This window comes from Leucoraja erinacea, chromosome 9 (genome assembly GCF_028641065.1).
Source record: "Leucoraja erinacea ecotype New England chromosome 9, Leri_hhj_1, whole genome shotgun sequence".
Lineage (NCBI taxonomy): Eukaryota > Metazoa > Chordata > Chondrichthyes > Rajiformes > Rajidae > Leucoraja > Leucoraja erinaceus.
This window is the reverse complement of record NC_073385.1, coordinates 46,624,512-46,641,857: the sequence shown is the minus strand read 5'-3', so window position 1 is coordinate 46,641,857 and position 17,346 is coordinate 46,624,512. Positions and strand designations below refer to the sequence as shown.

The 17,346-nt window shown below is 38.3% G+C and overlaps 1 protein-coding gene across 3 annotated transcripts in view; it reads right to left on the bottom strand.

Moving 5' to 3' along the window:
• ryr3 (ryanodine receptor 3) overlaps window positions 1-17,346 on the bottom strand; it is a 324,483-nt gene that overhangs the window by 202,171 nt on the left and 104,966 nt on the right. For all 3 annotated transcript variants that reach the window (XM_055640726.1, XM_055640727.1, XM_055640728.1), the window contains 8 exons: window positions 16,328-16,446; window positions 15,357-15,490; window positions 14,253-14,494; window positions 11,143-11,335; window positions 8,708-8,924; window positions 7,198-7,302; window positions 1,963-2,066; window positions 1,777-1,860 (listed from right to left, as the gene is read on the bottom strand). In XM_055640726.1, coding sequence (XP_055496701.1) covers window positions 1,777-1,860; window positions 1,963-2,066; window positions 7,198-7,302; window positions 8,708-8,924; window positions 11,143-11,335; window positions 14,253-14,494; window positions 15,357-15,490; window positions 16,328-16,446 — 1,198 coding nt within the window. The remainder of the gene's footprint in view (window positions 1-1,776; window positions 1,861-1,962; window positions 2,067-7,197; window positions 7,303-8,707; window positions 8,925-11,142; window positions 11,336-14,252; window positions 14,495-15,356; window positions 15,491-16,327; window positions 16,447-17,346) is intronic.

Sequence of the window (17,346 nt, the reverse complement as noted above, 5' to 3'; positions counted from 1 at the left end):
GGGTATGGTGGAATGTTGCTATTCAGACTGGATGCCTGTGACTAGTGGTGTGCCTCAGGGTTCGGTGCTGGGCCCATTACTGTTTGTCATCTACATCAATGATTTGGATGAGAACATACAGGGCAAGATTAGCAGGTTTTCGGATGATAAAAAAGTTAGTGGTTTTGCAAATAGTGAAGATGGTTGTGAACTATTGCAGCAGGATCTGGGCGGAGGAATGGTTGATGGAATTTAATACAGAGATATGTGAGGTGTTGCATCTTGGGACGTCGAACAAGGGTAGGACCTACTCAGTAAATGGTTGGCCTCTGTTGTTGAGCAGCGGGATCTAGGAGTACAGGTGCATGGTTCGTTGAAGGTCGAGTCGCAGGTGGATAAGATGGTCAAAAAGGCTTTTGGCACTTTGGCCTTCATCAGTCAGAGTATTGAGAATAGAAGTTGGGAGGTCATGTTGCAGTTGTATAAGACGTTGGTGAGACCGTATTTAGAATATTGTGTTCAGTTCTGGGCACCATGTTATAGGAAAGATATTGTCAAGCTTGATAGGGTTCAGAAAAGATTGACAGGACTGATGTTGACAGAACTAGAGGGTGTGAGCTATATGGAAAGGTTGGGTAGGCTGGGTCTCTATTCCATGGAGTGCAGGAGGATGAGGGGAGATCTTATAGAGGTATACAAAATCATGAGAGGAATAGATCGGGTAGATACATAGAGTCTTTTGCACAGAGTAGGGGAATCGAGGACCAGAGGACATGGGTTCATAGTGAAGGGGTAATGATTTAATAGGAATCCGAGAGGTAACTTTTTCACACAAAGGGTGGTGGGTGTATGGAACAAGCTGCCAGAAGAGGTAGTTGAGGTTGGGACTATCCCATCGCTTGAGAAACAGTTAGACAGGTACATGGATAGGACAGGTTTGGAGGGATATGGACCAAGCGCAGGCAAGTGGGACTACTGTAGCTAGGACATTGTTGGCTGGCGAGATGGGCCAAAGAGCCTGCTTCCACACTGTATTACTCTATGGCAAAAGCTGATGGATCGTTTGCTTACTTCAGGCAATATTTCTGCATAAAACAGTTCTGCCAGATATGGGGGCACTACAGGCTATTCCCTTGAATAAAATTTAACTGGGAGAATGAGCAGAGGCCACACAGAGCAGGGCAAACAGCTACAAAGAAGACTAAGAAAAAGAGTGTGGTCAACTCTGATTGCCTCTTTCCGCTGGGCTGAAAAGCCCGAGGACCAGAATTTAAAGAATTGTGAATTTAGGCACTTTTGAATATTTTCAGTCAGAGTTGACAGAGATCTTTTTACACTTCTCAGCTGGAACTTATGACATTTAAGGCAAACACTGCAGTATTAGAGTAGGAGATAAGATAGTACACATATAATCCATAAAAATTCAACATAGAACATTTTAATTGTGCATTAGAAAATTTTCTCCTCAGCAAATACAGGCTTTCAACAGAAGGCCTTAATTATTATCACCCATATCTAAAACAGTATTTTGATCCTGCAATCTGTCTTGCAGTGTTGTGTATCTTCATGCAATCACATTTTGTAAGTTCATTCAAGCATTCAGATAAATTCAGTATTTGTGATCCTTAACAAGATTTCTGTGATCTGGAAAGCTAGTGGAATTCAAATGCATCTCGTTGTTCTAAAAATGGTAAATAAGTACCGTATTTTGTAAAAACTGAAAGCAGAAGCTGTAAAGCATGATAATAAATGGTTATGAAACCTTCAGCAATTTTCTCCTTCCAGCGATAAACTTACTTTTTTGGAAGTTTCATTCTTTGGAAATCTTCCTCAGATTTTGGTTTACTGTGAACAACGTGACAACCAAAGGCCAGGAGGGTCCTGTAAAGGCATTAAAATATACACCATTCATTCATCAACATTGCAAGTTGATATAATTAATGGTTTTTCATATTAAATATTATATAAAATGTTAACACCTACTTTAAAGTTTCAAGGGACATTTGTAAATTATAGTTTCTCTCTTGTTCTGGTAGCTTATCAAAATTAACCAAACAAGGGTGCTGTCTCTTGTTGTCATCTCGTACCTGAACATAAAACAAAGTAGACAGAAGTTAAAAAAGCATCAGAACATTAATTGCTCAAGTGAATCCATTGGCATCTGATAGAGGTGGTTATTTTTGTAGGCATGATTTCTAGAAGTATGAGCTGAGATACTTGCAGCAAGGGAACTAAAGTATCTGGGATATGGGTAAAGTAATGGGTAAAGGGGCAATCATTATAAATCATTAGGCAATCAGATTCTGATAATATAGTCCAACTCCTAAGAAAATGATGTCGAGCCAGATACAGTATGAAGAATTACATAAGGAAAAGATTAAATAGGTGGGAGAACATCTGTAACACTGCTCAAGAGTGATTACAGAATGTGCTTTTTATACTATGTAACATACAAGCCATCAAGGCCAATTATTCATTTGTTTTCCTGGAAAAACAAATTATTTTTTTAAAAATCCCAATAAACTGAAGAACTTTAAATTAAAGATCTGACTGAAATTTTGTTGATCACGTTTCATTGGTAGCATCTTCGTAGCTGAGACCTTATGCCCATTCATATAAACAAAATAAATGGATAACAATTCCTCATCTTTGAGAGATGTTTGCAAGTAAAATAGAGCTTTCCAAAAGCTGTTTATCGCCACTGGTCTGTCTGTCTTTAGTTTTTCTTGTTATATTTACTGTGTTTTAAAAAGTTTGTCTTAATGTTCTTTGGTTTGCTTTATGTGGGGTGTGCGGGAGGGGGATGGGGGGGGAAATATTTTTTCAATCTCTTACCTTGCCTGAGATGCGATTATTTTTTCCGGATCGTATCTCCGGTCATTCTACAGCCTAACATCATGGAGCTGGTGGCCTTGCTCGTGACTGACTTTAAGCCCCACCGTGGAGCCGTGAACTTACCATCGGAGTACGCAATCCCTTGCCTGGGATCGATGCTCCAGCCTGCGGATTTCAACATCGAGGAGCTTGCAGTCTCGTGTAGAGACTGATGTTGGGAAGCTTCAAAATCGCTACGGGAGCCAAGATCGTCCCGTCAGCGGGCGGCTCGAGGCACCCGAACGTGGGCGAACAAAGAAGGGAAGAGATTGAACATTTTTTCACCTTCCATCACAGTGAGGAATGTGGTGGAGTCACTGGGGTGGATGTTTATGTTAAAATGTATTTTGTGTGTCTTGTTGCTTTTTATTGGTATGATTGTATGGCAGATCAAATTCCTCATAATGCACATTTCTATAGTATATGTTTTAAACGCATTGCCTATCTGAGCTGGTCCATTCTCCTCATAAATTTTGTGGGATCAGGAAAGTATAGAATTTCATTTGCTGTTTCGAACTTAAATATCCCTCTGCCAGTGATCTGTTTTCATAATTGCATATACTTGCTACTGTTACAATATGAGTATTACATTGTAGTGCCACTGTGAAATATAAAATAACTAAAATTGCAAGCAAAATTGACGACACTAAAAAATGGGTCAGCATGATGCAACTGGAATCAGGCTGCAATTCGTACGTCAATCCAGTTCCTATTTAAAAGGCATTGTGTCATCTATAAATTATAACCTTTGTTATTAATGAGTCACCAGATTGCTTTCCATGTCAATTATAAACAACATTCACTAGGTTTTTTTTTTAATGCATCTGATTCATTATAAACGACATGTATACATGATAAGCAAACCTCTATTCCATTTTACCAATTGAATCTTATTTTATATTTAAAATCATTATAGCCGAATTAGCAGACAGAACTACTATTGCACACAGTAACACTTTAGATTAAAATAAAATCACCGTGGTGCAGCTGGTCTCTGTTACCTCGAGCATGGTAATAATATGCCAATGATATTTAATGTCTGGCTATTTTTAATATCACTTAAGGACTGATAAACAATTCAATGCAATTTAATGCAACATGATAGGAGGTAGATTATGTTGCTTTAATTGATTTGTCCCTCTAGCGCAACTAAATGTTTGCTCCATGGATTGGTCCTGACAAATTAAATTAATTTTTAAAGTTGTATTTTCAAGTTGAAAGGAAGGAATTAGCTTTGTTTTGGCACTTTTACTAGTTAGAAGTTAGACCAGGAACAAACATTGGACATAATACACCAAACCATATAATATGGAATTGTGTAACACAGAAATAAATCCTTCAGCTAACGGAGTCAACGCAGAACATTGATCAAGCATCCATTGATACAAATCTCCTTTTCTGCACCCCATATTCCCATCAACTCTCTCCAGATTCTGTTATTCACAACACAATGTGCAATTTACAGATATTATGGGGAGGATAAAGGCTATTTAAGATCATAAAAACAATATATCAAAGTACTAGCCTTTTGCACTTGCTCTGTAATTCATTGAAATGATAACTGTTCTACAGTGGCATATTCCAGCACTTCCCCTTATCCATTGATTTCCTTCATGTCCATAAGAGAACTTTCTTTCAACCTGTGTTTGAATAAATGCAATGACCCAGTCTCCGTAGAACTTTATCAAAGTAGACTGAACTCTCGTCAGAGAGAGAAGGGTCTGAAGAAGCGTCTTGATCCAAAACGTCACCCATTCGTTCTCTCCAGAGATGCTGCCTATCCCGCTGAGTTACTCCAGCATTTGTGTCTACCTCCCTAGAACTTTATTTTTTTATCCCAGAAAGGAAATTGTCCTCCATTGTACAGAATTGCAAAATGCACCACTCTCCGAATGAAAACATTTAGAAAATTCTCATCTCAGTCCCAAACAGCCTACCCCATTTTCTAAAACTGTGCCCTGTAGCCCAAGATTCCTCAGTCACCATTCCATGTGTCAAGCCCTTTAAAACTAGAGAGCAGTCCTGAACTACTATCTACCTCATTAGTGACCCTCGGACTATCTTTGATTGGACTTGATTTACCTTACACTAAACATTATTATCCCCATTATCTATATCCTGAAAATGGCTCAATTGTAATCATGTATTGTCTTTCTGTGAATGGATAGCACGCAACAAACAGCTTTTCATTGTACCACGTGACTATAAAATAAACTGAACTGCAATAAACTGAACTGAAAAATTCTATTTGTTTCGGTAAGATTCCACTCTTCTCCAAATTCTAGAGAATACAGTCCCGTTATATCATGTGGAGTTTGCGCGTTCCCCCCTGTGACCTTGAGGATTCCCTCCAGGTGCTCCGTTACCTCCCACATCCCAAAGACATGTGGGTTTGTAAGATAACAGGTATTTGTTAATTGCCCTTAATATAAGGCGAGTATATGAGAAAGTGGAATAGTGTAGAACTAGTACGTGAATGAGTGATCGATGGCTGGGGTGGACTTGGTGGGCTGAAGGGCCTGCTTCCAGGCGGTTTCTTAACTAAACTAAATCCACCTCATGCAATATATCATCGTATGTATTACATGGGTTTCAGCAACTAAGTTACAGAGAAAGGTTGAACATGCCTAGGGCTTAAATAAAATGACATATTTAAAGATTACCGATTACCTCAAAAAGATAGTTATGTCTGATGAACATTTAACTACAGAGATAAATGTGGACAAGCTTTTCCAGAAAGCATATCATGAAAATTATCTTTTCATTTGCGATCACATCAGACCTAAGGGACAGAAGTTTAGGGGTAATATGATGGGGAACTTCTTTACAACAAAGAGTGGTGGCGGTCTAGTTGAGCTCCCAGTGGAAGTGGTGGAGGCAGGTTCAAAGGCATAATTTAAAAATACATTTCTGATAGACATATGGATTTTAAAATAATGGAGGGTTAGTGTAAATCTGAAGGCAGGTTGGACTAATTTCCACAAAAAAATTTTTTCGGCATGAACTTGTAGGCCATTATAGATATCTTGATGTGCTGTAATCTGCATATTTAGAAATGGTAACAAACAGCTTTTCATTGTACCACAGTAGACTAAAAGTAGTAGAACTGAAATCTTACTGGACAAGAAATTCTATTGTGTTTCGGTAAGATCCACTTTCAGGTCCATCTTTGAGAGCACAAAACACAACTTATGTCATGTGGAGTTTTGTCACCGTGCCCCCCTGTGACAAATCTTGAAAAGATTCCCTCCAGGTGCTTCATACCTCCCATTCCCAAAGACATGTGGTGATGTAAGATAACCAGTCTTTGTTAATTGCCCTTATCATTTTGGCGAGTATATGAGAAAGTGGAATCAGTGTAGAACTAGTACGTGAATGAGTGATCGATGGCTGGGGTGGACTTGGTGGGCTGAAGGGCCTGCTTCCAGGCGGTTTCTTAACTAAACTAAATCCACCTCATGCAATATATCATCGTATGTATTACATTTTCAGTTTTCACTTTTAGAGGTGAGGATGCCTAGCTTTTAAATAAAATGACATATTTAATCGATTACCGATTATCAAAAAGATAGTTATGTCTTTTGAACATTTAACTACCAAGATAAATATGGCATTCCAGAAAGCATATCATGAAAATTATCTTTTCATTTGCGATCACATAGACCTCACGCAATATTAAATTTAGATAATCATATGTTTTGAACAACAAATTATACCTTCTAGTTATAAAATATTTCATACTGCTTTTCAAAGGCATAATTAAAAAACATTTCTGACAATATTAGATTTTAAAATATCACTAAACAGTATAAATCTGAAATAAATTGGTTATTTATTTCCACAATTATTTTTATGAATTCCATGTAAGCCATTATAGATATCTTGATGTACTGCAATCTGCACCTTTAGAAATAAAATTGTATCGTTATGTTTCACAGTAGGGCAAAAGTAGTAGAGCTTCTTTGCTGGACAAGAATCTTGCGATTCCAAAGTTGCAGGTGATCTTTGAGAGCAAAAAACACAACTATGTCATTGCCCTCTTTGTCACCTGCAGTTAGATAACAAATCTTTAAAAGCAGTCCCTTATAAAATTCATAATTATTATTCCACAATATCAAATGGTGATTAAAATAACCAGCGATTATTTATCATATATGTTGATATCATTTTGTTGGTAACTTTCCACGTTGCATCATTTTATAATTTACCATCACATTTTTCAGCTCTGCATTTTATTTCTGGTTAGATTCCAGCACTCTAGCCTATAATGTAATATCTAATGGACAGAGTTCTCTTTCAGGAGAATGAACGTATCAAGTTATCCCAGTTAGGTCATTTTATTACCTTCCCATATGTCCAGCCAAGCTCAATCTTGTTTGTTGCCCAAAGTTCATGAATGTTTTCGGCCAATTTGCTCTGGACTTTCTCAAGGTGTGAAGGTAAAACAATCTGAATAAAAGAAACAATTGACTGCAGTGTTATTCTAAAATACTAAGCATGGGCCATCGCAACAATTTTCCCTTGTAGAATTTTTATTTTCATTCAGAATTAATCAAGATTTGGAGATATGTACTCAAATACATATGTTTTTGAGGGAGACTGGGTCTCCCTCAAAACGTTTACAAAACAGTAGTGCAAGAAAAGGATATTAGAAAAGATTAAAGTTATGCAGTGTTCCAAAAATAACTTCTCAACTTAAATTATCATTAATTTCAAATAATATCTTAAGATCACGGAATTAGAGATTTAAATATGATAGAAAATACAGAAGTTATAATTGAAACTACACTACCAAAAATTATCCATTTAGTTAAAAACTATAATAGATAGTTGAACATTATTTGTATTTGCTGAGTACCTTACAAGCCAAATCAAAAGGTGGAAAAGTTGTACATAGTACTATCCTGTTCATATTGTTTTTGATTGAATGACAATACAGTGGTTAGTTCTGCAATGGTTTCGACAGATACACCAATGAATTCTAGCCATGAATTCAACATCCAGGGAAGTTAATGACGTCATTGAATAAATTTGGAACATTAATATAAGTTTAGAGAATGTGAAAAAAGTAACCATGAAATTAGTGTACTGTTGTAAAAACCCGAGGCTCATGTATGTACGCCAAGGATGACAATCTCTCATCCTTACTGGGTTTGACGTATATCAGCAACTTGGGTTGGACAGTTAATTTTGGCATTGAAGTCACTGAAGTTCACAACCCGTATATGATAAAATAAAACTGTCATATTTTTATCAGTTTATGTTTCAAAGTTGGATTTTTACTAAGTATATTGGAGAAGATAGTTTGATGGTCAGCAGGTCTGTCTTCTTTAAGACTTTCACTAGAATCTCACTTTGAATCTGTAGCGTTAGTATTTCTAAACAAAAATAATCATTGTCATGAGAGTAGCTTCAGTCATCAAAACTTATCAATAAACTACTGCCTGACACTGAAATGACATTGCTTTTAGTAACTTATTTTATTCACAAGTACTCTATAATTGAGTCCTGTCCAACTTCAGATTCAGCAATTGAGCAGCAATGTAGTCAGTACCCATTAAATAATCAGATATCCTGAATGTGGCTCATAGAATCCTTTCTGCACTTTCATTAGACGTGCAATGTAAATTAGGTCAAGTTATCCAACTGCATAACTTGAATAAAGGAGAATATTCACACCAAACAAGGATTTTTCTCACGACTACAAGCTATTAAAGATGGTCATTTGTTAATGAACAATTCTCATTCATATTTAATTTATGAACCACAAATAAACATTACTTGATTATTTTGCTAAAATGCACAACAATGTAACAATTAATTCACTACCATATATTTGAGGAGGTTTAAGTACCTGGCAGGTATCTACTGGTTTTGGGATGAAGGAGGCTTGGGAAAGATGACATGGAGTTCCTATTAAATCTCGAACGCCATCATAATCTCGCTTGTACTCTTTGATTGGTTCCAATCTCAGTTTTTCCTTTGGTAGTAGTGCCTCATAGCAGGGTGCATATCCAGGAGGAGGCAAAAACCTAAAATCTCCATGATGACCACCAATCAAAAAACGTACTCTTGAAAGAAAAAGAACAGAAAAGGATTTGAATTACAAACCCACCAGTCATATGCAATATATTTCACCACCCCTCATCACTGTGTTCCCTCTGTTTCCAGGCTGGTAGTGTACTGTGAGTGTATTGTGTGCTTGTTGTGGGTGCAGAGAGGCCATCGTTGTGTCAACAATTACAAGAATACTTTGAGTAGTTATCAAGTACAGGCATACCCTCGTAGAACCTTGTACTGAAAATAAGGCAGAATCAGTGGAAATAGATATCGGCACAGAAAGTTTGTGATTTTGTTTGAGAACATAACAAATTGTTTCTTGTATGAGAGGATCAGTAATTCCTGCTTGATGGAGGAATAGCATTTATCCAACTGCTGCTATGCAGCTTTTTTGGCCATTCTGTGACTCATTGATCCTCAAATTTTGGGTTGTGTCTCACAGCCAGTCTTTTCCCTTCAGGCTCTCCTACAGTAAAGTGGGAAAATCCGAAATTCATTGTTGCTCGCATCATTTCCATTGGCCATGTAACACAATCAGACAGAATCTCATTTACTTTTCTGAGCATTTCCCCCAGACGTAAACAAGAGAAAATGTATATTTACGAAAAAAACAGTCCAAATGTATTTTGCCTTTAAGCATTGCCAACAATTTATAATTGTTTAACATAAAAACAATTAAAAACTGCCGTTAATTGTTCATTTATTTTTGACGCAAAATGATAAATATCTTCAATTTGAGACAATCAAGACAAAAAAATCATTGCTTCTTCACAGAGTCATTAGAGTCATAGAGTTACATAGCATGGAAACAGGCCAAACTCACCCAGGCCACCTAAGATGTCTACCGGAGCTAATCCCATTTGCCCATGTGTTTGGCCCATATCCCTCTCAACTTTTTCTATCCATGTATCTGGGTCAATGTCTCTTAAGTATTTTAATTTTACCTACCTCTACAGATTCCTCAGGCAACTCATTCCATATACTCCCTAAATACTGTACGAAAAGATTTCCCCTCAGGTCCCTTCTATATCTTACTTATTTTACCTTGAATCGCTGCCTTTTAGTTTTAGACTTCCCTACCTTGTAAAAGGTCTCTGATCATTCACCTTATCTATGCACTTCATGATTTTATTTACCTTTGTACGGTCATCCTTCAATCTCCTATGCTCCAGTGTAAAATGTCCCAGCCTAAACGGTCTCCTCTTTTAACTCAAGCCCATCATTCCCAATAACATTTTCATTAATCTTTTTGTTCAGTTTAAAGATACAGCATAGAAACAGGCCCTTTGGTTCACCAAGTCCACACTTGCATTAGTCGTCCATTCATACTAGTTCTATGTCATCTCACTTTCTCATCCACACTCTGCACACGAGGGAAAATATACAGCAGCCAATTATCTTACAACACATGTGTCTTTGGGATGTGAGAGGAATATGGAGCACCCGGAAAAAGCCCACGCGGTCACAAGTAGAACGTGCAAACTCCACACAGCCAACATTGGACCTGGGTCTCTGGTGCTGTGAGGCAGCAACTCTACCAGCTGTGCCATTATGCAGCCCAGTGTTTGCATCCTTTCTAGCTTACTGACATCTTCCCAAAGCTGGGCAAGTCTCACCAGTGAGTTGTACAGTTGCAACATGTTGTGCCATCCTCAGGCAGCACACCAAAATATCAACTGCTCCTCACACAATAAAAATGTTGAAACTCTCCGCACTCTATACCTGAATGTTTTGCCAATCATACCAAAGCTGCACACCCTGCATCCCAACCGCCCCGCTCACTTACCCACCCCCCCCCCCCCCCCCCCCCCCCCCCCCCCCCCCCCCACCACCCCCTCTCTCAATTGGATCCCAGCAGAACAAAGAGGTCACTGATGAAGCACACTGCCTGGATGAATACCCAGAGAAACATTTGTAAGTTATGCATATAAATTATTCTTGAATATACTTGCAATAGTGCTACATGAAAAAATCAAGCTGCTCTGCACAAACTCCAATTCTCTGCACGAGGCCCAATTTTATAACATGACTGTTGGTCTACAAATTATAGAAAATGTGGACTTTGAAACCGATATTTGCTGGGGCTAAGATATGACATAATTAACCTATTTAGAACAAATTCACTTTATATTCCCCAGTTTCAAAAGACTGGCTGGTGACCAATTCTAAAATATGGCAATATCAGAACCAAAATTAAGTATCATGGCACTAATGGGGTGATAAACTTACTTGGCACCCGCAGAAAAGCTGACCACCGGGAAGAACAGCCCATCGGTATTGAAGCTCTCAAACATTCCTTGTACTGGCTGTCCATTAATGCGGAAGGAAATACTTGGAATACCTAAATCCAGGCAACAACTAACTACATCATCGCCATTCAGTATATGTTGATTAGGTGATGACACAGACCTTGATACTCGACCTATTATGCAAGATAATAAACAATACGCATATCAAACTATTGATAATGGAGTATCAATACAATAATCAAAACATTTGTGCACCATGAAGTGTAATTTCCACTGAAATTGAGCTGAAAACAATGGATTACGGAAAACCAAGTGCAGGCTTTTATTATTTATAATTATAGTTCATAGAACAGTAGTTTCTTGATTAGTACGGGTGTCAGAGGTTATGGGGAGAAGGAGAATGGGGTTAGGAGAGATAAATCAACCATAATTGAATGGCCTAATTCTACTATCACTTATGATTTTATGATTAGTAACATTAGCAAATTTTCAGATGACACAAAGCTGGGTGGCAGTGTGAACTGTGAAGAGGATGCTATGATGAAGCAGGGTGATTTGGACAGGTTGGGTGTGGGCAGATGCATGGCAGATGCAGTATAATGTGGATAAATGTGAGGTTATCCACTTTGGTGGCAAGAACAGGAAGGCAGATTATTATCTGAATGGTATCAGGTTAGGAAAAGGGGAAGTACAACGAGATCTGGGTGTCCTTGTACATCAGTCACTGAAAGTAAGCATGCAGGTACAATAGCAGCGAAGAAAGCTAATGGTATGTTGGCCTTCATAACGCGAGGAGTTGAGTATAGGAGCAAATAGGTCCTTCTGCAGTTGTACAGGGCCCTGGCGAGACCACACCTGGAGTATTGTGTGCAGTTTTGGTCTCCTAATTTGAGGAAGGATATTCTTGCTATTGAGGGAGTGGGTAGGTTCACGAGGTTAATTCCCGGGATAGCGGGACTGTTATATGAATAAAGAATGGAGTTACTGGGCTTTATTCACTGGAATTTAGAAGGATGAGAGGGAATCTTATAGAAACATATAAAATTATGAAGGGATCGGACATGCTAGATGCAGGAAACACGTTCGTGATGTTGGGGGAGTCCAGAACCAGAGGCCACAGTTTAAGAATAAGGGGTAGGCCATTTAGAACTGAGATGAGGAAAAACCTTTTCACACAGTTGTGAATTTGTGGAATTCTCTGCTTCAGAAGGCAGTGGAGGCCGATTCACTGGATGCATTCAAAAGTGTTAGATAGAGCTCTTAGGAGTAGCAAATCAAGGGGTATGGGGAGAAGGCAGGAACGGGGTACTAATTGTGGATGATCAGCCATGATCACATTGAATGGCGGTGCTGGATTGAAGGGCTGAATGGCCTATTCCTGCACCTATTGTCGATGTATCTATGTATCTTATGAACAGTACAGTATAGGAACAGGCCTTTGACTCACCAGTTCTGCGCCAACTATGATGCCATCTAAACTAATGCCATCTGCCTGTACATGGTCTATACCCCTATTCTCCCCGCCAGTTCATGTGCCTGTCTAAATGCCTTGCAAATCTCCTTTAAACTTTCCTGCTGTCACTAAAAAACTACGCCTCCTAGTATTTGATATTTGCACCTTGAAAAAATAGACCAACTACCCTATCTATGCCTCTCATAATTTTACATATTTCTATCAGGTTAATCTTCAGCCTCCAACACTCCAGGGAAAACATCCAAGTTTGTCCAACCTCTCTGTATAGCTAACATACTCCAAACCAGAAACACAAACAGGTATTTCCTTGATAAACTTAGTCCAACTCTATCCCCAGTTAACCCAAATAGCTTTAGAACTCATGTGCATTGCCTCAACCGAATATGGGAACAATGTGTTCAAAAAAAGAACTGTTTTACTATGTACTGATCTTTATAATGTATTTATTCATATTAGACTGGAGGCATATTTGAGGATCCCAGAATAAATGTTTCATAATAGCTACTCAGGTACAAATGTGCATGATGTCTTCTGACTAATCACCCAAAGAACATTTATACTATGGCAATCCTTCCAATGAGTGCTGCTGCCTCATTTGTGAATGCAACTCCTGTGCACTAAATGATACCCCAGCCAAGGTCAACCATTTCCACCGCCACCATTCACTTACTGTGTGTGTTGGTGAACTATTGTTTATGTAATTAAAAGCAATGACTAAGTGGACACCAGATCAAGGTTACAGGTCATAGCAGGAAACGATAAAGGGATAAAAGCTGCAAACTAACATGACACATTCTGATATGTACAGACAAATGGGAAAGGAAATCTGTCCAAAATCCATTGGATAACATCAACGTTTCAGAGACCTGCTTGTTTGCCATGGTCAAATACAAATTTTCTTTAAAACTGAGATTTGGGATGTTTGTTTCCAGAGAGCCATTCCACAATACAATGGTAAAATGTGCCTTGATTCCCAACAAAGATGCTTGAATATTTATAGGTGTTCTTATCAGTTAAGATATGCTACTGAACCACTCATCTGCACAGAAAGATACTAAAGTAAATAGCATTATTATAACTATTGACAATAAATACAACTATCTGCTGTTATCTTTATGTTTAAAGGAAACAAAAGCTTCATGTGATTTAAGTTCAGAGATATTCCACTGAATGATTCTCCAGGAGATTCTGTCATCATATCTCCTCTGCCCATTTGCTTCTTGTGCTGAATAAAGACCTTTTGCATCTGCAGCTCTGATATAGACGTGGCTCATTTGAAGCGTCAAAAATAATAACTCTCCACGATGGAAGGTTATGGGAAATTCTGAAAGTGGCAAAATTCTCCCAGGCAGAATTAAATTTGTAACTCTTCTGACGCAGGAATTCATGGGCCAATTAATTTTATTGCATAATACTCTTACAGTCAAAGAACTTAGAAAACACAAACTAGACTTGATACTGTAGATACCAAGACATTCATGGTTATAAAAAAAAATCATAATACACTGATCCCAAATTATTAATTAATTATTAGTTTTATCAATATGCAAAATAGAAAGGAATTCCTTAAAAATATAATTAATATTTAGCCGAGATATCTTTGTGCAGTTACTAACCTGACCACAAATGAAGTCCATCAAATCCATAAGAATAAAGATCATCACCCACACCATTTCCTCCCCATCCCTCTCCACCTCCAGGATAGGGAGCGTAACCCTTTGCGGATGCCCAACCAACACGCAAGTGAATAGGATTCGCAGTCAAAAAGGGATTGACATGATCAACGGCCAGTTCATAATACCATTTCTTGTACTGCGCTGAACCTTCACTAGTTCCCAGGAATATGTTGGGCCTGATGCTGTAAAACAGAAAGAATGAACAGTTTGAAATGATAATCAAGTATTGCATTTAGATCAGGAAATGTTATGAACTAATGTATAACATATCCAGTTAAATTACAAAAACCTAACGTTCTGTCCAACATTTTAGTTAAGGCATGCTTTGAAAAGATCAGCATGTACCCATTCATTTATTTTTGAATTATCATGGGAACAACTTTAAACTAAGTATGCCCAGTGGAATAGGATGGACAGATGGTTGATATTCAGTTCTTTTGCCAACTGAGAGTTCCACTGTGTCCTGTAAATTTGTATAACCTAGACATTTCACCTTGTATTCCTCCTTGACACTGATGGCTAACTGCAGAAGAAAAGAAATCTGTCCACAGTGCAACTACTTTCTAATTAGTTCGAATTAGAACCTATAAATTATGTGTTAATATCTATCTCATTTACACTTTTGCCTGAGAGTTCTAGCTTCATTTTTATTTATTAAATGGTGTGCTTCATTTTAAGTAAAAAAATGTCAGAGCAAATTATTGAGATTTTATTTATTTGATCAAAGCAGTGAAAAGAATTTAGACTTATTACAGAGAAATACTATGTCAAATCAAGCAATTCAGTGGCAGTCAGAATGGTATTTGAACAGATGATACAAATATGATTGGATGCATTAATCCTTACCGAAGCCAAATACCCTAGCCATGGGGAAGAGAGATTGTTTATGCAGAGAGCATCCATTTACCACTAGTGCATATCATGGAGTGAAGGCAACATAATGAAATGGAGCAGGTTGCAATGTTTAATAGTTTAAACACATATAAAACAAGTAAAAGATGATATACATCAGTTCCTTTGTTAAATTAGTATAATATACATTACCTTGCTACATTGTTAACCATGCGAGTTTGCAGAAGTAAATCACGACGGGGTAGCAGATTGTCACATATCAGGTTCTGATTAACTCGTATAGCAACACCATTGCACACACACAGAGAGCATAGCAGGTCCAGCACCTAAACAGAGCAACAGATGACATGATCCGAACAGTATGAAATAGTGTGTGGAAGAACTACAGTGCCAATACTTATCACAGTATTGTATATAATTTCATACATGCATCAGAAAGTCAGCTGGCAGGATGCAATTTTAAGACTAAAAAAATACTTGGCTTTCTCTTCTATTGTGAGTGTTGGAACACATCAATGGGCATCCACTGATTTGGCCCACCTTCCCCCAAGAAATCCTGGAGTTAATTTTCATTTCAGTGGGAAGCAACCATGTGGGTTACATCACCTGAGCTAATAAAGCAGGAAAATGTATTTCCAGCTAATGGTCCCAGCAAATAGAGTATTTTTGTGTCGTTATATCATCTTTTATAAAGAGCCCTACTGTTTTCAATTGCCTCAAAATCGATTCTCTTTCCACCACAATCCCATTGTAACTTTGGCAAAGGGGATGCCAGAATAGTCAGGAATTTGTCTATGACTTAAAATAATTAATTAATGGGTGCGATCTAGGAAACTGGGCTCACAAGTGTGGCCACATCTGTGGAGTCAGACACATCAGTCTATCTATACAACTTGCCATAGTTACAGAAAACTAGTTGTCTGGGGGATTCATTATTCACTAATATTAGGGTTTTGGCAGAGGAAGCCAGCTCCACCCCACAAACTCTTCCCTCTCAATTTACTTCAATATCTTTAATTATTTAGAAAGTATTTTGCCAATATCTACTGAAAATGTACATGGGAAATAGTTAGATTTGTATGTGAAATTATGACACCATTTGTAATTAATTCAAGCTAGTAGCAAAATACTTATTCATTGTTAATTGATTAACTTGTACACACCTTGTGATTGCGTCCATGTTTATCCAGTAATGAAATAATAGATTTGATGTGGCATTCTTTAATCACATTTAGTGCTTCAGGACTTTCGATCAAGATGCAATGTAGTACTTCGAGGATACCTATAAAGCGTTGATTTGAAAGTGTATAAGATGATCAGACACAAAACGTGAAATAACTCGGGTGTAATTTTTAAAATCACATTATGTAGCGGCATCAAACGTGGTGAATCAAACAGCTGCTTTATTCAGACATTACATGGTTGACGTACATGCAAGTTTGGTCCTCTAACATATTGTCATTGCTGCTATAGCTGAGCGAGGGTGTTGGATTGAACTCAGCTACCTGTCGACCCATAATCTACAGATGATATCTGCTTATGTAGCAGGACATTCCCCTAAACCCATGACGTCATGTGACAGCCCTCGTAGCCACTGATGAGGGTTCGACCGTAAGTGGTCTGACCATCAGCTGATGCCACATTTAATTATTTTTTATTCATTGTGTTTTGCTGTCAAGAAATCAAGCAAAGTATAATGCTTTGTCATGCATTTACAAATATCCAAACAATCAACTGAAGCAGACACGATTTTCATTACAATATCTTATCCTCAAGATAGTCTCTCTAAAACCACAGCATTTATCAAGACCTGGATAACCGTTGGGTCTGCTCCCCCAACAAAATATTCCACCACTCACCCGTTCCCCCAATGCTATATTCCACCACTCACTCATAGCCCCCAACTGCGCAGGCACAGCTCATTTCCCCTCATCCCACAGCACTCCCTCCCCCTCCTCTATGCCCTCCCTCTTCTTTCCCCTCTCCTCCTCCCCTCCCCCAATTCCTCCCTCACCTCTCCCTCCCTCTCCTTTCCCCTACCCTCAGTCACTCCTTCCTTCCCCTCCATAACCTTTCCTCCCTACCCCCTCCTATCCCTCTATCCCCACTCATCACCTCCCCTATCCCCCCCACTATCCCTCCTGACCTCCACCACTGCCCTCCTGCCCCTCTATTCCCCACT